At 42.6% G+C, this 26,166-nt stretch overlaps 1 protein-coding gene across 3 annotated transcripts in view; it reads left to right on the top strand.

Annotated features, from left to right (window-relative positions):
* The window catches only part of Cdc42 (cell division cycle 42), a 49,734-nt gene extending 37,791 nt beyond the window's left edge, over positions 1–11,943 (top strand). For 2 of the 3 annotated variants that reach the window (XM_004657546.3, XM_045149947.1), the window contains exons 4-6: positions 1,959–2,068; positions 2,168–2,365; positions 8,980–9,838. In XM_004657546.3, the coding sequence (XP_004657603.1) occupies positions 1,959–2,068; positions 2,168–2,365; positions 8,980–9,069 (398 nt within the window). In that variant the 3' untranslated portion in view covers positions 9,070–9,838. Of the gene's footprint in view, positions 1–1,958; positions 2,069–2,167; positions 2,366–8,979; positions 9,839–10,442 lie in introns of those variants that run through there. The other variant, XM_004657545.2, reaches the window with a different exon arrangement.
* Positions 11,944–26,166: the final 14,223 nt, after the last annotated feature.

A 26,166-nucleotide genomic window follows, 5' to 3' on the forward strand; every position in this document is an offset into this window, starting at 1 on the left:
TTTAAAAAATTTATTTATTTTGTTTTGTTTTTCAGGGTAGGGTTTCACTCTAGCCTAGCTTGACCTGGAATTCTCTGTGTAGTCTCAGGGTGGTTTTGAACTCATGGTGATCTTCTTGCCTTTGCATCCTCCCAAGTATTGGGATTAAAGGCATGTGCCACCACTCCTGGCTCTTAGTTAATTTTTGTGTATGATATTAGGCAAAGTTCCGTCATCATCCTGTACATATTATGACTCCCCAGACACTGAGAAGAGTGTCTTTTCCCCTGGGTTGTCTTGTCATCCTGGTCAAGAATCATTTGACTCTGTATGTTTTGATTGATTTATTCCTGATTTTTTTTTTTTTGTCTTTGTCAGTATCAGTGTTTTGCTTAGTAGGTTTTGAAATCAACAATTATAGGTCCTCTTGTGTTTTTCTTTCTCTATAAAGATTATTTTAGGTTGAACTGTCAGTTTTTTTCTACTTTTTCCTAAAATATTCTTTAGGATTTTAATACAGTTGCATTCAGTCTGTAAGTTGCTGTGGATAATATTGTCATATTATATTTAGGCATATGTTTATGGTAAAATCATCCGTTGCTGTGTGTGGTTGTGCACATCTTCAGTACCAGCACGCTGGAGGCTGAGATAAGAGGACAGTTGTGAGTGAGGTCAGCCTGGGGCTACAACATGAGTTCCAGGTCAGCCTGGCCTACAGAGATCTGCCTTAAAACAAACAAAATCTTTTAGTCCATGAATGTGGGATGTACTTCTATTTGTTTATGCTTTTTTTTTTTACTTTCAGTGATATTGGTAATTTTTTTTTTTTGATCTTTTGAGGTAGGGTCTCACTCTAATCCAGGCTGACCTGGAACTCACTATTCAGTCTCAGGGTGGCCTTGAACTCACAGTGATTCACCTACCTCTGCCTCCCGAGTGCTGGGATTAAAGGTGTGCGCCACCACGTCCAGCTGATATTGGTAATTTTTATGGTACAAATCTTTTACTTCTGTGATTAATTCTTGAAAGAGTAATTTTACTCTTTTTGAGTATCCATTGAATTTTACCCAATTAATTTTTTCTTAGGCTCTTCCAATGTTAGTTACTGGTCTTATTAAATGTGGGACTATCTTTGGTAGTCATGATGGCCAGTGGATTTTGTCAGTAGAGTTTTATTGAGAGTTTTACTTTAGTAGGTATTTTCACTGGGAAAAGTTGGCTGCATTTTATTTTTTATTTACTATCATTATTAGTTTGGTTTTTCAATGTAGAGTGTCACTCTAGCCCAGGTAATTTTGGAATTCACTATATAGTCTCAGGGTGGCCTTGAACTTACAGTGATCCTCCCACCTCTGCCTCCTGCATGCTGAGAGTAAGGGTGTGCCACCACCATGCTGGACTTCCTTTTCTTTTTTTTTTCTTTTTTGAGGTAGGGTCTCACTCTATCCTAGGCTGATCTGGAACTCTGTAGCTTCAGAATGGCCTTGAACTCACAGCAATCCTATTACCTCTGCCTCTCAAGTGCTGGGATTAGAATTCTATTAAAAAAAAAAAAAAAAAACAGCCTTCCCTCCCTCCCTTCTTTCCTTTCTTCCCTCCCTCCCTCCGTTCCAGAATTGGCATGTCGGGGCCTCAGCCACTGCAATCGAACTCCAGACGCTTGCGCCACTTAGTGGGTTGGTGCATCCTTGCACTTGCCTCATGTGCGTCTAGCTAACGTGGGATCTGGAGAGTCAAACATGGGTCCTTAGGTTTCTCAGGCAAGCGCCTTAACTGCTAAGCCATCTCTCCAGCCCTGTTTGTCTTTCCTGGAACTTGCTGTGTAGACCAGGCTGGCCTTGAACTTGCAATGATCCTTCTGTCTCTCCCTGTTAAGTGCTGGAATTAGAAGTGTGCAGTACACCATCCTGCCTGGTGTTGACCTGTGATTTTAATGCCATGACGATAGAAAATTTTTGTGTTTCCTATTTTTCCTTTAGGGCAAGAGGATTATGACAGACTACGACCGCTAAGTTATCCACAAACAGATGTATTTCTAGTCTGTTTTTCAGTGGTCTCTCCGTCGTCATTTGAAAATGTGAAAGAAAAGGTAAGCTAGTCAGACACTTTTTCCTTCAAAAGTAATCACATAAATAGCTTTAGAGGCTTGTGAATTAACAAAGGTATATTTATAATACCTTTTCTCTAGTGGGTTCCTGAGATAACTCACCACTGTCCAAAGACTCCATTTTTGCTTGTTGGGACCCAGATTGATCTCAGAGATGATCCCTCCACTATTGAGAAACTTGCCAAGAACAAACAGAAGCCTATCACTCCAGAGACTGCTGAAAAGTTGGCCCGTGATCTAAAGGCTGTCAAGTATGTGGAGTGTTCTGCTCTTACACAGGTAAGAGATGTGTGGAATCTGTTTATAGTTGAGTTTCTTGGAGCATTGAGATAAAGCTTCTTTCTTCTCTTCTGATTTTCTTTTCTCCTTTTTTTGTTTTTGATTTTCTTTTTCTCCTTCCTTTCCTCTCTCCCTCCCTTTTTCTTTCCTCTCTTCTTCTATGCTCTTTCTTCCTCTTCTCCTTCCCTCTCTTCTTCCCTTTTTCTTTTTTTCTTTTTGAGGTATTGTCTTAAGCAGCTCAGGCTGGTTTGAAACTTACGCAGTCCTGTGGCTCAACCTCTGAGTGCTAGGAGCATGTGCTGCTATGCTTTGCTTTCCAGAAGTTATTTTTAATCATGGTCAGTAATACTTAGAGCAGCCCAGTACTGCATGTTGTTTTGCTAGAGAGATTCTATGGAGAACATTGTTAGTTCCTAAAGCTCTATTTATTTATTTGTTTGAGAGTGACAGACAAAGAGGCAGATAGAAAGAAAGAAAGAAAGAGAGAATGGGCATGCCAGGGCTTCCAGCCACTGCAAACAAAGCTCCAGACACGAACGCCCCCTTGTGCATCTGGCTAACGAGGGTCCTGGGGAATTGAGCCTTGAACTGGGGTCCTTAGGCTTCACAGGCAAGCACTTAACTGCTAAGCTATCTCTGTAGCCCCTAAAACTCTTATGTTGGTAAATGCTCATGTTGTAGTACTACATAATTTGAACTGGTCAACATTGCATTTAGAAAACCTATAGGTGGGGCCTGGAAAGATGCCTGCAAAGCCTGTTCTACTGTCCAGATCTCATGTTAGCCAGATGCATAAAGGTGAGGCAAGCACAAGGTTGCACATGCCCACTAGGTGGCGCAGGCGCCTGGAGTTCAAGTTCAGTGGCTGAGGCCCTGGCACGCCAGTTCTCTCTCTCTCTCTTTTTCTCTTGCTGGCTCTTAAAAAAGAAAACCTATAGGAGGGGTTCAGATAAGCTCACACTTAGAAGATAGGATGTGAGTGTTCTCCTTTCATACATAGATTTAAATTTTCATTAAAATTTCTTTTTCTTAGCCTGGCATGGTGGCACATGCCTTTAATCCCAGTATTGGGGAGACAGATATAGGAGGATCTCTGTGAGTTTGAGGGCTGCCTGAGACTACATAGTGAATTCCAGGTCAGCCTGGGATAGAGCTAGACCCTACCTCAAAACACAAAACAAAAGCCGGGTGTGGTGGTGCACGCCTTTAATCCCAGCACTTGGGAGGCAGAGGTAGGAGGATCCCTGTGAGTTCGAGGCCACCCTGAGAATACATAGTGAATTCCAGGTCAGCCTGGACTAGAGTGAGACCCTACCTCAAAAAACCAAAACAACAACAACAACAAAAGTTCTTGTCATGGCAGTACTTGTCTGACAAGTAATGCCATGTAGTTTTTGTGGTAATTCAGCTGGGACAGAGAATTACTCATCATACTTGAGAGTTTCAGGTCAAAGAAGGTTTGGCAGTTTTCCCCCAGTCCTCAATCATACTTTATAAAATATCTTTATTACTATGTTTTGAAGGCATTCCTTTCTCATGTAGACTTGACTTTACTTTTGGCCATTTCTGAGTGATGTGGCTTGTGGCTTGATGGGGAAAACTCCAATTACAGATAGGGAGTTGTGAGAGACTTGTAACAAGCTTATTTGGGGTCAGTCTTCTAGAGCTTTATAGCATTGCCGATTTGTTCTTTTGAGTATGGTTCTGGGGACAGAGGACAGAAGGATTATAAATATAAGTAGCACAGAACTCTGCTTTGCTGGTGTTGGTCCTTTGAAGTTTGAACAATGAATGAGACACCTGATTAGAAAGCACTCACATATTAAACCCATTCATATTTATTATGCTTGCTTCTTCAGATGGTTTTTCATTTTAATTTTTGACACTGTTAGATTCTTGACTGTATACATATCAGAGTAGTACACATAATTAAGCATATTAGATTTTCAGTAGGTATTTAGCATATAGGACCTTAATGCATTATTTAAGCTCCTAACTTTGTGCTTATTTGCATATTTAATGCTTAAGTAGATTTCCACAGGATAAGCTCAAGGCCTCACATCAGATATTTCAACACACTCATTCCCCTAAGTTTAGCTTTCACAGTTTAATTCCATTGGAAGAAGCAGGTATTTAAAAGTTCAGAGGAACTTAATTCTTCTGTCACACAGTATAGACTGAGTTTAGGGAAAAAATAATAAAAACAAAACAAAAAAAAAAAGTTTAAAAGCAGGAGCTTGTAAGCCAGGCATGGTGGTGCATGCCTTTAATCCAGCTCTTGAGAGGCAGAGGTGGGAGGATCGCTGTGAGTTCGAGGCAAGCCTGAGACTACCTAGTGAATTCCAGGTCAGCCTGGGCCACAGCGAGAGTGAGACTCTGCCTCAGAAAACAAGCAAACAAAAAAGCAGGAGCTGAGTCTATAATGCTGTAGGTAGTAATCCTTTGACAGGTGTGGCAGAATATCTGGCGGGGGAAGTATAGAAGGATGCACGTGGAACTAACTCCATGTATATCTGAAGTATGGCCCATGTTCCATAGATACGGGCTTTGGGGAAATGGAGGTAGATAGGCTGTGTGGACTCAGTTTTAGGTCACTAGTAAAACTTTATTTTAGACAGTTGGCTGCTTTGTGCATGGGTTTTATTATGTGAGCAGATTTATAGAGTAAACCATTTAGAATTGGAAGTGTAAAATGTTATTATATAGCCAACTACCTTTTCTCCCATCTTAGTACTAATCAGATCAGATTGGGCAAGCTCAGGGTGATATGGCCATAGATAACAGCAGATACCTTAAAAGTCAGAGAAGATAGAAAAAGGGTGGCTGAGAAGATGCCTCAGTGGTTAAAGGTGCTTGCATGCAAAGCCTGCTAGTCCTGGGTTCAAGTACCAAAGCTCCTACATAAATTTTGACACAAAAAGTACCATAAAGCTTGGCATGGTGGCACACACCATTAATTCCAGCACTTGGGAGAGGTAGGAGGATCGTTTTGAGTTTGAGACCACCCTGAGACTTCATAACGAATTCCAGGTCAGCCTGGGGTAGCGCGAGACCCTAGTTCAAAAAACCACACACACACACACACACACACACACAAAGTGACATAAGCATCTGGTGTACTTTTGCAGTGGTAAGAAGCCTTAGGTGTGTGTGTGTGTACACAGATAGAATTTTTTTAAAAAAAGAAAATGGGACTGTGTCTATGTGTAGGAGCTAGAACTTTATTTTATATATTTTTAATTAATTTATTAATTAATATTTTGGTTTTTCAAGATAGGGTCTTGCTTTAGCCCAAGGTGGCCTGGAATTCACTACATAGTCTCAGGTTGGCCTTGGACTCAGGACAGTCCTCCTACCTCTGCCTTCCAAGTTTTGGGATTAAAGATATGTAACACCACACCTGTGTCTTGCTCTAGCCCATGCTGACCTGGAATTCATTATGTAGTGTCATGCTGCCCTTGAACTCACAGTGATCTTCCTGCCTCTGCCTCCTGAGTGCTGGGATTAAGGGTGTCACTACCATGCTTACCTGAGATACTTTTTTTTTTTTTTTTAAACAACTTCCCTGATTATAAACAATACCCCATGGTAATTCCCTCCCACCTCCCACTTTCCCCTTTGAAAGTCCACTGTCCATATTCCCCTCCCCCTCTCAATCAGTCTGTCTTTTATTTTGATGTCATCATCTTTTCTTCCTATTATGATGATCTTGTGTAGATAGTGTCAGGCATTGTGAGGTCATGGATATCCAGGCCATTTTGTTTCTGGAGGAGCACATTGTTAGGAGTCCTACCCTTTCTTTGGCGCTTACATTCTTTCTGTCACCTCTTCCGCAATGGACCCTGTGCCTTGGAAGGTGTGATAGAGATATTTCAGTGCTGAGCATTCCTCTGTCATATCTTAGCACCATGGTGCCTTCTGAGTCATCCCAAGGTCACTGCCATCTGAAGAGAGAAGGTTCTCTAACCAAAAGTGAGAGTAGCATTACTATATGAATATGAACACAAGAGAAGTGCTTAGTGGGCAGTTTGGTGAGCATAGTATATACATTTAGCCAAACAGCAGCAGATGTTAGACCCCTAGGGCTCATGACTACCCCTGTTATAGGTTTTCAGTATCAGGGATATATCCCCTCCCATGAGGTGGGCCTCTAGTCAAATTAAAGGGCAGTTGGTTTTCCCCATAACAGACATACCACTATTGTACTTGTTGGCTCTTTTGGCCTGTCTGGCCAAATACACGGCTTGCAGTGTCCACTATTGATTTCTCTCTCCCATTAAATTGCATGCAGCGTGGTTTTTTCCAGCTTTCTGTCAGCTGGTCTACATGGAAGAGGTTTTCAGCTCAGTTCCAGCAGGATTTCTCAGTGACCTTGCAGTCCAAGTATATGGAGTCTTCAGCAATAGGGTCTTACCATGAGATACTGTTTTTTTACTGTCCCCTCTTCCCTTTCTATTCCCTCCCTTCTCCCTTTTCCCTTCCTCTTCCTTTCTCTCTCTCTCTCTTTCTTTTTTCTTTTTCTTTTCCTTTTTTTTTTTTTTTTTTTTTTTTTTTTGAGGTAGGGTCTCACTCTGGTCCAGGCTGACCTGGAATTAATTATGTAGTCTCAGGGTGGCCTCAAACTCACAGTGATCCTCCTACCTCTGCCTCCCTAGTGCTGGGATTAAAGGCGTGTGCCATCAAGCCTGGCTCTCTTTCTTACTTTTTTTTTTATAATTTTATTTTTATTTATTTACTTGAGAGAGAGAGAGAGAGAGAGCGAGAGGAAACAGGCAGATAGAGATAGTGGCCTCCAGCCACTACAAACGAACTCCAGATGCATGTGCCCCTTGTGCATCTGGTTTACATGGGTCCTGAGGAGTTGAACCTGGGGCCTTTGGCTTTGCAGACAAACGCCTTAACAGCTAAGCCATCTCTCCAGCCCTCTTTCTTATTTTTTTCTAAAGTTTTTTCAAATTAATTTATTTGAGAGAGAAAGAGGCAGATAGAGAGAGAATGGGCACAGCAGGACTTCTAGCTGCTATGAATGAACTCCAGATGCATGTGCTACCTTGTGCATCTGGCTTATGTGGATCCTGAGGAATCGAACCTGGGTCCTTTGATTTTTGCAGGCAAGTGCCTTAACTACTAAGCCATCTCTCCAGCTCGGTCAGCTGGCGTCTGTCTGTCTGCCAATCTAATCTAATCTAATCTAATCTAATCTAATCTAATCTAGTCATCTATGTAGCCCAACCTGGCCTTGAACTCAGAATACTCCAGCCTCTTTTCCCAAGTCCTGGTATTATAAGCATGCTGCACCCTACCTGACTAGGCTTTCCTTCTTCACATGGTCTACCCTACTTCTAATGACTCTCCTCCCCCTTCTTCCCCCTTAAAGTGTGTTTCCCTTATAATCCCCCCTCCTTCCTTTTTTATTCCTACGAATGTTAATATTTAACTTTGCATTGCATTTCTACTATGGAAATGATATAGAAAGAAGAAGACTTATAAACTGTTTCTGATGACTATCTCATTTATTTTATATCTAATGGAATGTGTGGGTGTCACTCCTTTGGGAGCAATAGTGAAGGCATGGTGTGAGGAGGTAATACCTCAGGTCATCTGGCCATTGCAGCTGCATTTTGGAACTTCTGGGACATTTCTGTTTGAGATCAAACTGACATAAAGAACATGTAAAACTGCTTTGGGTGTAAACCTGAGTTTCAGGTTTAGGTGAGTGCCATGACTGCTGAGTCACAGTCATGTTGGAGTTTCTGACTGAGGTGTAAGTGTCTTTCTGCATCTCAGTCTTTGTAGATCTGAGAGTATCTTGTTGCCATTCTGTGCTGTGTGCTTTGATGCTCATGCAGACATCTTAGAGCATTGGGCTGCTTGCTGAAACTCACTCGGAGACCTCCTTCTTTGTGCTCTTTAGATTTGGGTGGTGGTTATTTGCTCTAACAACATCGCTGAATAACTGAAGTGTATGATGTTTTTTAGAGTCCATTCCTTAAATTCCTTATAGTTGCTATTATTTTTTGCACAGGGAACACTCCTATATGTCTGAAGCCTTTTTATTTTCTGGGAAACTGATTAACTCTGAAATCCTTATTAATCTCATTCAGATATGTCATTGAACCTAGAACATATAGCATGCCTGTGAGTCTGCTGTTTGTGCCCTTCAGTTATTCAGGGCTGAATTCACAAAAGCCAGGGTTCTAATAGGTTTTCAAAACTTTGTGTGTCATTTTTGCCAATAGAAATAATGGGGGATTCAACAAGATTTAATTATTCCAACACATCTGTCTTGTGTTTACAGATCTAGCTTTTGTCCTTTGGCATTATTTTCAATAAGACATTGAAATATTGGAGTTCAGTATTGATTATTTTAGAAGTTAACATACTCCAGTTTTTCATGAAAATTGCTTCTTTCTTATTTAACCTTTTTTTGAAGTGAAGTTGCTTTTAATTACCTGTTCTCCCAATTTTAAGATCTAACATCCTGGTGTCTGTTTTTCTTAAAACATGTTGCTTCTGTGAATTCAGCTCTTTTAATCCAGACTGCTATTGTATCTGCTAGTCTTTCTAATCCTCTAACCTGGCTGCTATTCTCTTTCCTCCCCTCTGTCTTGTAGAGAGGTCTGAAGAATGTGTTTGATGAGGCTATCCTAGCTGCCCTCGAGCCTCCGGAAACTCAACCCAAAAGGAAGTGCTGTATATTCTAAACTGTTTTCTCCTTCCCCTCTTTGCTGTTGCTCCTGTCTCACTACTGTAGAAAGATCATTTAAAAACAAAGGAATAAAACATCCTGTTTGAAAGCCTCTGCGTCTTTTTACTCACCACCTTAGAGTAACCTCTGTATTCATTTTTTGATTAAGAATGCAATATCTTAGAATATTTTTTGTGATCAGTAAGTAGCTAAGTTGGGTTTGTTTAACTTTCTGCTTCTTGAGTTGCCTGATGCTCAGAGCTTTTGGTTTGGATTACTATTGCAAAAGGGACTGTGGCCTGGTATTAAGAATGATCCCTTGGAGAAAATAAGAAGAGTTTTAACCCTTCTAGATTTTAGTTCTAGATGGAGAAAGTAATACATCATCTTACTCTTATGATCAATTGTTAATTGTAATTGCATGATAAACTATGAACAAAGGTTGACTTGCTAGTAGAGTGTAATGGGGAAGGGAGGATTTATTTCTGGTTTACCTTTGTGCAGTGAAACTTTGTGTTGCTATTGCTTTGGCTGTTTGTGCTGTAGTGGAGTATGTGTCATTTTGGGGCGGGGAAGATACTCATGTACTTGCTACTGCTCTGTGAGCTCTTCTGTTAAGCTGTTTTTAAGAATAGCATTCATTTTTAACAGTTAACTTAAGGTTTGCTAATGTTGAAATGTAAAGCTGCCACCTTTATATTTCCTGCTTCTGATTTTATTGTGAGGGAAACATACAATTGTGGTTACCTTTAAATTTTGAAATTAAAAATATACAGTTGTTTGTATACATGCCTGATGAAGCTTTATTCCTATTATACTGACTGTCTCTAACTTTACCTTTTTATCAGGTATCACCTCTTTGCTTCCTTGAGTCCCCTCCTGGTGACTCTTAACTAATGGGATAAAGGGAGTTCAAAGTGAACACCTTTGCAGCCACCCATTCCTGTACTGTCTATCTTTGCCTGTGCCTTTCATATGTTACAAACGCAACTGCCTGGGAGTCCTTTGTCCCATTTACATCCAGCTATTTGAGTGCAGAGTTGCTTCCCTTGTTTCTGTAAAATCTTTCAGCAGCACATTACAAACTCATATTTAATGAATGAAGGACATGTGCACTTGTTTACATCTTGTGTCATACGTTAGTCTGCACAAAGGTATCTCAAAAGGACCACTGTGTCACTCACAAATATCTGTTCCACATCCATGTTGCTCAATCTCTCCAGTGTTCTGCCAAGATAAAACTTGAAGCAAGATTAATAATTTGAGGTTCAGAATTGTTAACTTTTCTTTCTTTGCCCACTCTTTGTGGCTTGACTGTTTTAAACTTGACTCCAGCTCTGTTACATTGAAAAATCAGACTGCCCATTTCTTCTTTCTACCCCTTTTCAGAAAGGCCTAAAGAATGTGTTTGATGAAGCAATATTGGCTGCCCTGGAGCCTCCAGAACCGAAGAAGAGCCGCAGGTGTGTGCTGCTATGAACATCTCTCCAGAGCCCTTTCTGCACAGCTGGTGTTACCATCATACTAAAAGCAATGTTTAAATCAAACTAAAGATTAAAAATTAAAATTCGTTTCTGCAATAATGACAAACGCCCTGCACCTACCCACATGCACTTGTGTGAGACAAGGCCCATTGGTATGGCCCCCTTAGCCCTTCCAGTGCTAGTTAATTTTGAATAATTGTGTATTGTCAGAAAAGTGATGAGTACTAGTTTTTGTTTTCCTGTTTCAAAAACAAACTTTTTTGGGGTTTCATTTTGTTTAAAAGCAGGCATGCTTGTGATGACTCTGTAACAAACTAATGCGAACTGTTGAAGCTGCTCCCTGGCTCCATGGTAGAGTAATCCGGGGCATCTTAGAAGTGTTCTTCCCCCTTCTCTCCTTTTTTGGGGGGAAGTGTATGTGGGGTTTGTTTTTTTAGTCTTGTTTTTTTTTTTTTTTGTAATTCATTAATCAGTGGACAGCCCTTAGGGGAGGAGGACGGGTTAATTCCACATTCCACTTCCTAGATCTAGGTTAGAAACTGTGTTCCTCACCTGGTGCTCTTAGGAAGGAGTATAGTAATTGCCTCATTTAATAACATACTCCTTTTTGAAAGTTGCCTTTTCTCCACCCTTCAGTAGATCCAGTCTTTGAAGCTCATGTAAGTGGGTGGAAGCTGTCTCGCCTCCTCTTTTCTAGGATGCACTGTGTATGTGACTGTGACTTCCAAGGAGATTTGTTAGCCATTTGCTGATTGTGTGTGTGTGTGTGTGGGGGGGGTTAATTTCTAACTTCTTTCATTGATAAATGAAAAAAAGTATTGCACCTTTTGAAATATACCAAATGGGTTGAAATCCTGATTAAGAAAAAATACGCCCCCACCATCAGTCATTTTCTTATATGCTTAGCATAGATTTGCAACAGTGTACGGTGTTCTTAGAACCCAGCTGCAAACCTGGCACATAGAATTCCTGTGAGGGTTGGTGCTAGAAGACAGATGCCTATGGGATGATGACTATCCTCTTTCAGGTTATGAGAACACAGGCCTGCTTCACTAAGAAGCTATGGGCATGTGGGGAGTGGGGGATACTTACCAATATGGGGACCAGTCAAGGGTATCCCTTTTTTTCTGTCATGCATATGAGGAACCCTTGAGCAACTGGCTAAAGCTCTCTAGTTTAATAAAAATCATGGCAAGAGTCTTTTGACTCTTTATAAGTGTTAATAGGGATTTTATCAGATTATTTTGTTTGCAGTTTCCAATTTTTTTAAATGTTTAGGTAATCTCTACCTTCCCCAAATCCTAATTCTTGTAGATTCTTTAGTGTTGAACCAATGCTTTCTCATGTCTCATTTCTTTGTATATGCATTCTTTTCAGATGTATTAAACAAAACCCTTCACAAGCCAGCCTGAAGGTTGTTATTTTCCCTCCGCCTCTTACTTTTCAGGTATTTAGGATTGGGAACTTGACTCATACATCAATCTAACAGATTCGGGGATAAAGTTCTAAAAGCTTTATTATTTTTGTTTCTTTTTTTGGCAATAAGCTTGATGCTTTTCCTCTCCATATGTTCAGATTTGTTTCTTCTCTCCTAAGCCCAGAAACTTGTTATCTTACATACTGAGTAGGCCATGGCAATTCTTAATGCAGAAATGTTTGCTCATGTTGGAAGTGTTAGCACACCCGTACAGATTAGTTAGAATGCAGACAGCTTTCACCAAATTGTCTCTCTCTGTTATTTTCAATTTTATTATTTAGTGTGAAGTTTGAGTCATATCGTCTAAAAAGAGTTTAAGTCCTTCTAAAATGTGTTCAACTTTGAAGGCTGCTGCTCAACTAGGTTGTTGCCCCAAACTTGCAACTCTCACGTTCTTGGTTTCGTACTGTGGAAGATATATTTACCTTAAGGGCTTTCTACGGATTTGTATAAAAATATTAGAATATTAATCCAGTTAAGACTGATACAGTGTAATCTTAGTTCTGTACAGGGCACTCCTATTGGGCATGATTCCATCCTATATTGGAACTAAAGACATATTGAAGCCTTACCAGTTGAGCCAGTAAATGTTTATTTTCAGTATCTTAGGGAGAGGTACCTGGAGCATGCTGTGATATCCTTGATTGCAGAGACATGTGTATCTCAACTTGTTAGTACAGTGGCATATTGTTCTTAATTATTGTATTATCCTTGTCTTAGAGCAATGTTTGACTCAGGATTTGGCTTTAGAAACAGTTATCGGGTGGGCACTGATCTTAAGAATGAACAATAGCTGAGCGTGGTGGCACACGCCTTTAATACCAGCACTTGGGAGGCTGGTATTATTGGGAGAGTTGCCGTAAGTTCGAGGCCACCCTGAGACTACATAGTGAGCTCCAGGTTAGCCTGGACTAGAGTGAGACTCTACCTTGAAAACCAAAAAAAAAAAAAAAAAAAAAAAAAAGGAATGAACCAGTCAAAGCAGGCCGTGTGCTTGTGTTGGCAAATTATGTATGCATCAGAAGAAAAGAGTGACAAGGGGATTGATTGATGAAAATAAACTTTTCTATTGAAATACTTTCAGTTCTATCTGTGTACATTAGAAGACGGGTAGCAAATAGATGAAAGTAACACAGTTTTCCATTTAAGTACTGCTCTCTCTCTTTTTTATTTTAATTTTTTTTTAATTTATTTATTTGAGAGCGACAGACACAGAGAGAAAGACAGGTAGAGGGAGAGAGAGAGAATGGGCGCACTAGGGCTTCCAGCCTCTGCAAACGAACTCCAGACGCGTGCGCCCCCTTGTGCATCTGGCTAACGTGGGACCTGGGGAACCGAGCCTCGAACCGGGGTCCTTAGGCTTCACAGGCAAGCGCTTAACCGCTAAGCCATCTCTCCAGCCCTACTGCTCTCTTTTTTAAGATTTTTTAAAAATTTTATTTATTGGAGACAGAGAGGAAGGAGGGGGCAAAGGGAGGGAAAGAGAGCAAGAAAATAGGTGTGCCAGGACCTTTAGCCCCTGCAAATGATCTCCAGACCCATGCACCATCTTTGCATCTGGCTTATGTGGGACCTAGAAAATAGAACCTGGGTCCTTAGGCTTCACAGGCATGCGCCTTAACCACTAAGCCATCTCTCTAGCCCCCTAAATATTGTTTTCTCTTTGACTCAACAAACTTACAGCTTGGGCTTAGTAGGTGATTGATAGTATCCAGGAAGTATAACTGGCTTAGAGATTGGAAGGAGATACTATTAGTAACAGTCTTTAGCAGACTTAGCTAGGACCAAGGTAGGAGGATCAGATGTTTAAGGTTATACTCATTACATAGTTTGAGGCTAGCCTGGGTTATGTGAGATCCTGTCTGATCTCTCCCCCCCGCCCCCGCCCCAGAACAGTGAAAAAGTTAGTCCTTGCTAGATCCAGCTATACCATACTAAAAATTCATTCTGCAGTCTTGTGGGAAGGGATAGCATCTCACTAGAAATAGCAACAATTCCATTAGCATTCAGGCAGGGCTGGTAAAGCTGTCTCTGATTATATGAGGAAGGTGGCTTTCAATCACACTCCTTGTTCTCTCTCCCCCCCCCCCCCCCGAGGTAGGGTCTCACTCTAGTCCATGCTGACCTGGAACTCACTATGTAGTCTCAGGGTGGCCTCGAACTCATGGCAATCACCTACTCTGCTTCCCAAGTGCTGGGATTAAAGGCATGTGCCACCACACCTGGCCCCTTGTTTTTTTTTTTACAAAAATTTTTTGAGAGAGCAATGATGGGGGGGGGGGGGAAGAATGGGCTTACCAGGGCCTTGTGGCCCTGCATATGAACTCCAGATGCATGTGTCCCTTTGGGCATCTGGCTTTACGTGGGTGCTTGGGATTCAAACCTGGGTTGTTAGGCTTTGCAAGTAAGTGCCTTAACCGCTGAGCCATCTCTCTCTAGCCCTTTGCTCTCTTTTAAGTCTTACCCTGTGGTCACCCAACTTTGGAGTGTGGTGACTTATATAGGTAACTGAAGACCTCCCCAGCCATGCTAGTTTTTCTGCATGGCTATTGAAATACTTGTAAGTATTGCTTGAGTCTTTGCAAAGTGCCTTCACCTTCTTCCCCTTCTCCCAAAGCTTCATTGTAGTAGCTCTGGCCCCAGACAGCTGTGTGTGCTAAGCTGTGAAGACAGCAGCTCACCATTGGATCATTTGCACATGGCTGCAGCTTTAGATTGTGCTCATCTGGGCTCCATGTTTCTCATTCTGGAGACTAGATCCAGAGAACAGTGGTGGGCTTTGAGGGGAAGGCTAGGGTAGCAAGGTCAACTGCATTTAAGGTTTGACATTTTGTTACCTGGAGGATGCCAAAAAGCTAAGCAGAAAGTAAATGCCATTCAGCCATTTTCATGATCATTTGGTATGTTTAATATGTATTTTTCCAAGCACTGAAGTCACTGAGGATATAGCAGAGAATCAAGTAGATAACTCCTGACTTCTAGTTGGAATTCTTTTCCGTACAGTGTTGGACAGCTGCTGCTTCTTGAATAACCATGTGGTCTGATCCCATTTTGAATTGTTCCCAAGAGAGTGGAAGGCTTGTCTATATACCATGCGTGGCACATTAATTTGCTGTTACTATGTTACTGTGTTCTATACTGGACACTGGAGACATTGGAGAATGGCAGTTGTCAGTAGAGCAGCTGTATACAGGCAGAGAGAGGCAAGCAGGGACTGCCATCTAAGTAGCCCGTAGGGTGCTGTATCCTCTGTTCTGTGTGCACATGCTCCAGTATGGATAGTCAGCTAGAGCTCCTGCTTGGTCATTGTGCCACTGCCAACACAAATGGAACTTTGTGCTAATTAGAAAAGCACCAAAGACAATTTATGAACTTGGATATGGGCAATCTGCAGTCTTGTTTTCATTACAGCAGTCTTGTGAATTCAAAGAGCACGGTTGCTTGGTGAGCAAGCCAGGCCTGGATGATCACCCAAGGCTGGGGGATGAGAAGTCAGCCCTGAAACCTGGCTGCCTTGTGCATTGCCTTGCCCTAAATTTAGGATGCATCTGTTCCAACAGGCTGACAGTTTTGAGTTTAGCTACAAACTCACAAAGATGAGTTTCCTTGACCCGCAGTACAACCTACAAGGGAAGGAGGGTGGCTGATGTCACGCGGCAGGTGGCAGGACCGAAGCTAAACAGCTTGGCATTGTGGTTCTGTGCACAACGCGCACACAGGCTTTGGGTTTGGGTGTGTCTTTGGCTGTCGCTGGCTTGGTCCCTGACTTGGTCCCTGACTTCAGGCAAGTGTTAAAACATTTGGAACCTTGCATTCTCTGTGAAATGGAAATAGTTGTTTTGCTTGGGAGTAGAAATTACTCTATGTAAATCCTTTAGCATATAGTGGGTACCAGCTGCAATTAGGATAGATAGCAGTTGTGATAATTCCATTGTTGTTGACTTATATCAAAAAGCAAGCCAGAAAAACGTATTTTCTTAGACTGCCCCATGAGAGAGGGGACCTCAGTCCACTGCCAGGAGGAGATTATATCAGTGAGCCATCTCTCCAACCATAAAACTATGTCTAGCATCTTTTTATTTATTTATTTGAGAGAAAGAACAAGTAAGAATGGGCTTGCAGGGCCAGGCGTGGTGGCACATTCCTTTAATCCTCGCACTCAGGAGGCAGAGGGAAGAGGATCACCATGGGTTTGAGGCTACCCTGATACTAGTGAGTTCTAGATCAGCCTGAGCTAGAATAAGATCCTACCTCGGAAAACCAAGAAAAGAAAAAGGCTTGCAGGGATGGAAGGTCCCTGCAAATGAACTTTAGATGCATGCATCACTTTATACATCTGGCTTTTCATGGGGATTGGAAGTTGAACCTGGGGCCATCAGAGTTTGTAAGCGCCTTTAATCACTGAGCAACCTCTTCAGCCCTACATCTCATCTTTAACCAATTTTTTATAGAGCAGAAAATGTATCAGGACCTCTATAGCCCCCATGGAGCTCTGATATCATCTCTTCTGACCCTTTGTGAAGCTTTAGGGTTTTTGAGGAATTTTAGGCTTGTTTCTGAAATGCCTCCTCCTGAAAGAATTTTTTCCTTCTCCATTGGTGTTGGCTTTAGAAACGGTGGGGAATTAGGTGCATCCCATGACTGCATTTGTAAATTCCTCACTGCCCTCTTGAGAGAATGACCTCACTGCTAGAAACTGAGTTTGCACTTATCTCCTCTACTGCTACAAAAATCATCTTTGTCTTAAATGCCAGTTTATATGAAGGCCATTCTTTCCTTAGCCCTCTAAGGACCTTGAGCCCTGGTAAATCTAGTGTGACTCATTGAGTCCTGTGTTTGCTATTCTCCCATGGTAGTAATAATACTATTAGAAAAACAGCCCTGGATTGGGAATTGGAGAACCAAGTTCTTTTGGGGGCTTCAGAGTTTCCCTGGGCAAGTGGCCATGCCTTTTGGGTCTTTGTTTCCCCGTGATTTGTTTTTGTTTATCAGTCTGTCTCCGTGTTCTAAAGAAAATCTTCCCAGAACTCCATATAGAAACAAGTTGTCTGTTGATAGCTGCTTTGGTAGATGTAGGCTTAGCAGTTCTGCTCTCCACCACTGTCTACCCATTAGAAGCAAAGATGAACTATGTGTGCCACTGGGAGGTCTGTAGGGTGCTGAGTTTGTGGTCTAGCTATTAACAGATTATTAGCTTAAAAAATTTATACAGTCTAAATACTAGATGTAGACTATTGAGTCTTTAGAAATTTTGTGATTATTATTCACTTAGGGGTCTTCATTGAGTTTAGATTGTCGTCATAGTTGCTGGGAATTGAACCCAGGACTTCATGGATGCTAAGGCACATTCCATCATTTAGTCCATCTCTAATTCTGAGTGTGTTTTTTAGTGATCCATCTGAGAGTTTCTAAGTTTGTTTCTTTATGCAGTGTGTTGCATATTGTAAAAGCTAACTTGGTTTGTTTGTTTGTTTGTTTATTAATTATGAGAGACAAAGAGAGAGAATGAGAATGGACACACTAGGGCCTCTAGCCACCACAAACAAACTTCATATACATGTGCCACTATGTGCACCTGGCTTATGTGAGTTCTGGGGAGTCGGACCTGGGTCCTTAGTCTTCGCAGGCAAGCATCTCAACTACTGAGCCATTGATGTCTCTAGCTCCTGACTTGGTTTTCTGTCCTGGAGGTTAAATATGCCTTTAATAGTGTCAGAAATCATATTTCTCTATCTTTATATAAATAGGTATATATATTTTTACTTTTTTCCCTCAAGGTAGGGTTTCAGTCTAGCCCAGGCTGGCCTTGGACTCCTGGCAATCCTCTATTACCTCTGCCTCCTGAGTGCTGGGATTAAAGGCATACATCGTCACTTCCAGCTTATCTTTCAAGTTTGTGCCCCCCCCCCCCCCAGGTAGGATTTTGCTCTTGCCCAGGCTGACCTGGACTTCACTATGTAGTCTCAGGGTGGCCTCGAACTCACGGTGATCCTCTTCCCTCTGTCTCCCAAGTGCTGGGATTAAAGGCATGGACCACCATGCCTGGGTTCTAAAATATTTTAACCTTCTTTTTGGTTTTTCGAGGTAGGGTCTCACTTCCCAGGCTGACCTAGAATACACACATTGTAGTCCCAGGCTGTTTTCGAACTCTCAGCTATCTTCCTACTTTTGTTTCCTGAGTGCTGGGATTGGAGGTGTGCCATCATGCCTGACTTTGAAATACTTTAACATTTTTTATTTATTTACTTGTGCACATACGTATGTACCTATCTACCATGGTTTATTTCTATTGCAAATGAGCCCCAATTGTGCTACTTACTGTGTCTGACTTTACATGGGTACTGAAGAATCTAACCTGGGCCAACAGGCTTTTTCAAGCAAGCACCTTTAATTGCTGGATGTACCTATCTGCCTGTCTGCCTGCTTACCTATCAGGGTTTCTTTCCATTGCAAATGAGCATTTACATTCTTGGGAGAGCAGACACATAAGTGAACTATGACATGTCAGAGTTCAGGATGCTGGGGCGGGGGAGGGGGGGAAACAAAGTAGGATACTCTACTGTGATTGGCTGTGATTTTTAGACAGAATATTCTTAGAAGTCTTCAAAAGCCATGAAGGGGGAAAAATTGCTCTTTACTATGTAGGTTTTGTGTGTGTCAACCACTATATGTTTTTTTAAAGAGCCAGAAGATTTTCAGATAATTTATCTCACTTCTGATTTTTAGTTGTCTTCTTGTTGTTGTTGTTGTTTTTTCAAGGTAGGGTCTCACTCTAGCCCAGGCTGGCCTGGAATTTACTGTGTAGACTCAGACTGGCCTCAAAGTCACAGCAGTCCTCCTACCCTTTGCCTTCCAAGTGCTGGGATTAAAGAAAGGTATGTGTCACCACTCCTAGCTTTATTTGTCTTAAGAATGTTCTAGTCTTGGAAGTATTTAAAGTTCTACTCAGTCTCAGTAGTTTTAAAAAGTTGAGCAACAAGGGCTGGAGTGATGGCTTAGCAGTTAAGCGCTTGCCTGTGAAGCCTAAGGACCCCGGTTTGAGGCTCGGTTCCCCAGGTCCCACGTTAGCCAGATGCACAAGGGGGCGCACGCATCTGGAGTTCGTTTGCAGTGGCTGGAAGCCCTGGCGCGCCCATTCTCTCTCTCTCCCTCTATCTGTCTTTCTCTCTATGTCTGTCGCTCTCAAATAAATAAATAAATAAAAACAAAAAATTTAAAAAAAAAAGTTGAGCAACAAATCCCAGTTGAGTCCTGTTTATAGAGAAAGGTTGAGTTGGTTAAGATAACCTTGGTGTATTGGCATCCTGATGCAGCTGGTAGCTTAGCAGGTGTCCAGCCTTCACCAAATAGTTAAATTTTGTTTTAATTATTTTTTAAATTTTAGAGAGGGAGAGAAAGAATTGGTACACCAGTGCCTCAGCCACTGCAATCAAACTGCAGACACTTGTACCACTTATTGGACATGTACAACCTTGCACTTGCCTCACCTTTGTGCATCTGGCTTACAAGGATCTGGAGAGTCGAACATGGGTCCTTAGGCTTCACAGGCAAGTGCCTTAACCACTAAGCCATCTCTCTAGCCCCTATTTTAATTTTTTTTTAAATTTATTTATTTATTTATTTGAGAGAGACAGACACAGAGAGAAAGACAGGTAGAGGGGGAGAGAGAGAATGGGCGCGCCTGGGCTTCCAGCCACTGCAAACGAACTCCAGACGCTTGCGCTCCCTTGTGCATCTGGCTAACGTGGGACCTGGGGAACCGAGCCTCGAACCGGGGTCCTTAGGCTTCACAGGCAAGCGCTTAACCACTAAGCCATCTCTCCAGCCCTATTTTAATTATTTTTATTGTCTCATGTAGTCTAGGGTGGCCTCATGCTGTTTTTGTAGCTGAGGATGTCCTTAAATTTCTGATTCACCCCTCGAGTGTTGGCTTTACTGGCATGTGCTACCACTCCTGGTTTAATGTAGTTCTGGGGATTGAAATCAGGTCTTTACACAAGGTAGACAAAGCACCCTACCAGATGAGCTACAACCCTACCCCATACTGTATGTTTTATGTTTAAAATATATTTTATTTATTTATTTATTTTGAGAGAGAGAGAATGGGTGTGCCAGGGCTTCCAGCCACTGCAGATGGATTCTAGATGCATGCGTCTCTTTGAGCATGAGTTATGTGGGTCCTAAGGAATTGAACTGGGATCCTTTGGCTTTGCAGGCAAGTGCTCGAACTGCTAAGATATCTTTTCCATCCCTGTTTTTTTTTTTAATTAAAAATTATAAATTTTTATTGACAACTTCCATAATTATAGACAATAAACCATAATCTCTCCCATACTTCCCCTTCACAACTCCACTCTCCATCATATCCCCTCCCTCTCTCACTCAGTCTCTCTTTTATTTTGATGTCATCATGCTTTCCTCCAATTGTACTGATCTTGTGTAGCTAGTGCCAGGTACTGCGAGGTCATGGGTATGTATGTTTTTTTTAAACCAGTATTTATGACCACAGGTTTGGGAGCTCTTGTAAGCCTAGAAGAGATCCTTCCAGTCCCTTAGTTTACACAGTGATAAGAGAGGCTGCTTATTTGAAATCAGATAAGCTCATTTAGTGACAGAACCAACCTGGATCATATACACTGCAAGACTTAGTTCCAGCAGTAGGTACTTGTGTGGGTGGTTTTTGCTAGGGAAGAATAGTACTTGGTCTTTATCACATATATTATAGGATATTAGGAACTTTGCAGGCAGTGTGGGGTTTCCCCTAAAGTTACGGGTCAGTTCGAATCTACCCATATTCTTGGAAGGCTAAAAGTAAGAGAAAAAACACATGGTGGGATTGTCAGGTATGGCTTCTCAGAATTTTTTGTTTGGTTGGTTTTTTCAAGGTAGAGTCTGGCTCTAACCCGGGCTGACCGGGAATCCACTATGTAGTCTCAGGGTGGTCTCGAACTCATGGTGCTGCTCCTACCTCTGCCTCCTCAGTGCTGGTATTAAGGGTGTGTGCCACCACACCTGGCTTCTAGAATAGAGTTCTTGAGCTCAGAAAGACTGTTCCTATGTCTTGTTCTATGGGTCTGGCTTGTTGAACTATCCCTAGTAATAGTGGCAGGAGCTTGTCCATAACTGTTTTATAGGTAGTCCTTAAGGCAGCTAACAATCAATGGGAATAATAATCCAGAAGTTTTATGGCTCTTTAAAGTGCATAGTAGTTCACAGAAAACAGGTTGCAAGAAGCATTCCCCCCCCCAAAAAAAAACATGGCTATTGGAGACGTAAAAGAACATCCTGTCTTAGATCCCAGGCTTTTAAGAGCTGATGGGAAAGTGGAGGCCTCTACTTCTGTCCTGCTTTTTCTTCTGGAGTTTACAAACATGTGCTTTGGGTCCTGAAGTGTGGGTTCTTTAAGATGGAAAGGGGATATGTACCTCCTACCAGTAGTTGGGCTGCCCAGGGCAGTAATTTGATGGAACTGGTTGTGCACCAATTTGAGTTCATTGAGGTCAAGCCTTTAGAGGTTATTTAGACCTGCCCTGTCACTTTGGGTGGGTATAGCAGGATCTGATTCTGGCACCATACAGTTTACTTACTGGAAGCATACTTGTCAGTGGCATTGAACTTATTCACAGAGTTGTGGAATTATCATCATGACAAACATTTTCTGTGCTTAGAAACCTTGAATTCTGGAAGCTCTTATTTCATCTTTCCAGTCTTCAAACTCCTGGTCCTCCTATTCCCACCTTCAGGGGTTCACTCTTGTTATCTTGCTCTTGTTCTCTCTTCACACTAGTGGATATCAAATTCAGAATGTCATATATGCCAGGCAAGCTCTCTACCAGTGAGTTATAGCCTCTGGGCTTTCCTTATTTCTTTTTTTATGGCTAAATAGTATTATGTTGTATAGACCTCTCAGTTTGCTTATTGATCTATCAGTTGATAGACAGTTGTTTCCACTTTTTGGCTATTATAGATAATGCATTAGTGAAAATTCAAATTAACTCCCCCCCCCCCACACCCTGAGGTAGGGTCTTGCTGTAGCCTAGGTGGATACAGAATTCACTACATAGTCTCAGGGTGGCCTTGAACTCATGGTGATCATCCTACCTCTGCTTCCCGAGTGCTGGGATTAAAGGCATGCACCACCATGCCTGGCTTCAAATTCATATTTTTGTGAACATTCAAATACATATTTTTATGTGACCTCTCACTTTTAGATGGGGAAGTTGAATGGGGTGACTTCTGTATCATGTATCCTGTCCTGAAGGAGACTGCTGCTATCTGACCAGGCTGGTACCTAGCTAGAGGAAGCTTGGAATATGTAGGGATTTATAGAGGGATTGAAATTTCCTTAGTTTAAGGGTCTTCTGTTTCTTCAGGGAAGCAATGTAATGGCATGAGAGATAAGTTTGGCTGATTTTTTTAGGCAGTTTGGGACTAGGGGCTTCTGTAAGCTTTGTCTAGGTACCATGAACCACAGAAAAAATGGCCTTGAGGTAGACCTGTAATGATCCAGAGAAGCCACTAGGTGGCAGAGAAATAGCAAGAAAAGTCTAGCAGTTATTGTCCTAGAACTTAACAAGATTTCTGGAGTTGTTTCTCATTGCCCATAAGAGAAGACTGCAGAATTGCTGGAAAGGAACTCTGCCCACAGTCTTGCCATCTTAAATCTATAGCCTGTACTTCGACTTCTGAGAAGCCCAACAATCCTCTGAAATTAGTGATATTGTTTTCTGTTTCTCAAGTAATTGCTGCTAATCACTTAGATCCTAGGCTGCCTTTCAGGTAACTTTCAGCCAAGATCGGGTTTTATTCTTTAAAAAAAAAAAAAAAAGTTTGTGTATGTGTATGTCTGTGTATGAGTGTATGTGAGTATATTTTAAATACTTGTTTTTAATTATTTTCAAGCAGAATGAGAGGGAGGGAGAGAATAGGTGCACTAGGGCTTCATGTCACTGTGAATAGAACTCCAGATACATACCTGGCCCCATGTGGGCACTGGATCATACCCAGGCTGTGAGGCATTGCAAGAAAGTGCCTGCAACCACTGAGCCATATTTCCAGCTTCCCATCCATCCATCCATCCATCCATCCATCCATCCATCCATCCATCCATCCATCTCTTTTATTTATTGAGGAAGGGTGTCTAGTCCAGGCTGACCTAGAATTCACTATGTAGTCTCAGGGTGGTCTTGAACTCATGGTGATCCTCCTACCTCTGTCTATCTGTCTGTCTGTCTGTCTCTCTCTTTTTTTTTTTGAGGTAGGGTCTTGCTCTGGCCCAGGCTGGCCTAGAATTCACTATGTCATCTCAGGTCTTGTTCTGGCCCAGGCTGGCCTAGAATTCACTATGTCGTCTCAGGCTGGCCTCAAACTCACAGCAATCCTACCTTTGCCTCCTGAGTGGTAGGATTAAAGGTGTGTGTTACCATGCCCATCCCTTTTAAAATTTTTTTAAAAACTAGGTACGGCCAGGTTTTGATACAGATATCTCTGTGGAGTTTGTAGTCTTAAGACATGCTTTTTCTTAGGTAGATATGTCCTGTCCTCATGGCTGTCATTGAATTTGGGCTCTTAGAGAACAGTGAGAGGTGTACATATGGGATGAAGTTTAGTAGGACTTGGAGAGAAATTTGGGTTGGTTGGAATATGTGCAACCATAGTACTCTTCACACCATGTATTGGGGCGCTTAGACCAGATGACTTCCCTGTTCTCAAACAGTTGTGAACCAGGATGGCCACAGTGGGGAAGCAAAGGGAATGTCCAACCTTTTCTCAAGTCTTTCAGGAGGATTTACTTAAGGAGGCCTTTTGCTCTCAAGGAAGGCAGTTGTGTGTCTGCCTGTTAGAGTGGAGCTTCCCTAGTTTGTGAAAGAGAAGAGGCAGGGAGTTTAGGGGCATGTTGGTGGGTAATGTAAGAAGCCTTGAGAGGTCATAAGATACTGTAAAGAAGAACTGAATCAGGGGGTGCTAACCCTCTAGCCATTAGGCTTTGATACCAGGCTAAGGGGCCCTTAGGCAGGTCTAAAGCTTCAACTGACGAATTGAATAGGGCTTGGTCCTTCTGATGCTTCAGCAGGTCTGGCAGTGCAGCTGTGCAGTGTACCAGGAACCAGCCTACTCTGGGCTTACACTGATGATGATGAAGAAGAAGAAGAAGAATGTGCCATTTTAACAGGCGTTAGAGCCTCTCTTTGGCACTTTTTTTCTTGGTGGTACTGGGGATGGTATCTAGGACTATAGAACTTTGTGCAGTGCATATTCACCCAACATGTTGAGCACATAGTGTGGTTAGATTTTTTAAAAGATTTATTTGCAAGGGGAGAGGAGGATGAGAGAGAGAGAGAGAGAGAGAGAGAAGGAAAAGGAGGGTCCCACACACCAGTGCCTCTTGCTCCTGCAAATGAACTCCACATGCATGCTCCACTTTGTGCATTTGGCTTACGTGGGCACTAGGAATCAGACCTGGAGGGTCAAGCTTTACCAAGTTAAGTGCCTTTAACTGCTGAGCCATCTTTCTAGCCCATGTGTTCAGATGTTTGAGAAGAAAGGCAGGGAGAAGGGAGGCATCAGGAATGCACCAACAGAAAAATTACAGAGCAGATGTTTTTGTTACAGTGAGGGAACTGGCTTAGAGTTGAGTTTTATAAGATTTTCCAGGTTGAACCTGGGCTTTCTGGTTCTACATCCTGTGTTCCTCCTACTTCTGTGTGGACGATGCCCCTTTCTAGCTCTTGAGCTCTGAGGTTAGGACCAGCAGCCTTCCACCAAGTCACAGAGTGGGCCAGGTTCATCTTAAGCTCCTTGCATGTCCTCCTTCCATGAGCATGTGCTACCTCCATGAAGCCACATAGCCTGGTGACAGACTGTTGCCATCGCTTGGTCAGATTGAGGTAGAAGTGACTCATGGGAGGTCAAAATGGCAGTTGTGGCTTTGGTTTTCAGATTCAGGATTCTGCATTTGCCTCCCTCTTACGAATTTTTCCCTTCAGATGTTAAAGGAATATCCCCTCCCCCTTTGGGGTTGAGAATTGGAGGCTAGGGAAAGAGTGTTGAAAATGGAAAGCCATTTTAGAGTTACCTCAGAAGTCACAGGCTTCAGATTAAAATAGACCTGGGCATAAAGTTCCTAAAAGTTACTTTCTGTGTAGTGGGGCAAATGAGAACTAGAGGTGTGTGCACAGTCTGTCATGTGGTTTTGATCTACCATCTCCCGGTTGCCAAAGGGCAGGCCCTTGATCACCTTCTCTGCTGAATGTGAGCAGGAGTTCCAGCCCAGCCCTGACTTGGGAAGCTCACCCCAGGGACTATAGAATCTCATGAACTGTACTTTCCCAGGAGAAGGGGGAGGATGCCTTTAAACATACTGGCTGCTGAGCCCTGGGACAAAGGGGAGACAAGCCTCAGGGCTGAGACAGTCCTGTCTTTATTATCTCAGATGTCTCAGGCCTGTCCCCCCGCCTAGAGATATATGGCCGGGAAGGCTAGCTCCATGGCCTCGGCGAGATTCCAGGTCCTAGGAATGTCTGGCTGTTTTATAGCAAACAGGATCATGCACAACAGCCCAGCATCCAGGCTTCTCCACTCCAGAGAGCTCATTCTCCCAGCCAACTTGTAAAACAGTGGGACCTACAGCAGTGTGACACAGGCCCTGTGGCTCATGGGGTCCCAGCAGCTTGGCATAACTCAGCAGTCCTTGGTATTGGCGAACCTATCTGAGGCTCTGGGCACAGGGCCAGTAGTACAAGCCTGGCTGTACCCAGGGACCACCTTTTAGACTAGGCCCTGCCAGCTCAGTTCTCATTTAAAAGCTATAGGCTGCCCCAATCCTGGCCTGTTTCTCTCCCTTTTGACCCCTTGGGGAGCAGCTGCAGGGAGCCACTGAAAAGGATTGTTTACAGATGCACTTGGCACGGGATGGGAGACCAGCCACGACGAGTCCTTGAGTTCCAATATCCAGCTGCTCCCAGGTGCTAGGGAGCCTTCCATTCTGGGCCCCAAAGAAACAAGCCCATACTGTTGACTTTGGCTGAAGCATCAGGAACTAGGAGATGAGACCAGGAGACAGTGGGTCAGATCACTGTACAGGGCATCATTTTTAACAAAGTCATGTGGACTAGTCCTCCAGGGAGGCCTTGTGCAGAGACTAGGGGTCACA

This window comes from Jaculus jaculus, chromosome 5 (assembly GCF_020740685.1).
Source record: "Jaculus jaculus isolate mJacJac1 chromosome 5, mJacJac1.mat.Y.cur, whole genome shotgun sequence".
In the NCBI taxonomy this organism is placed as follows: Eukaryota; Metazoa; Chordata; class Mammalia; order Rodentia; family Dipodidae; genus Jaculus; species Jaculus jaculus.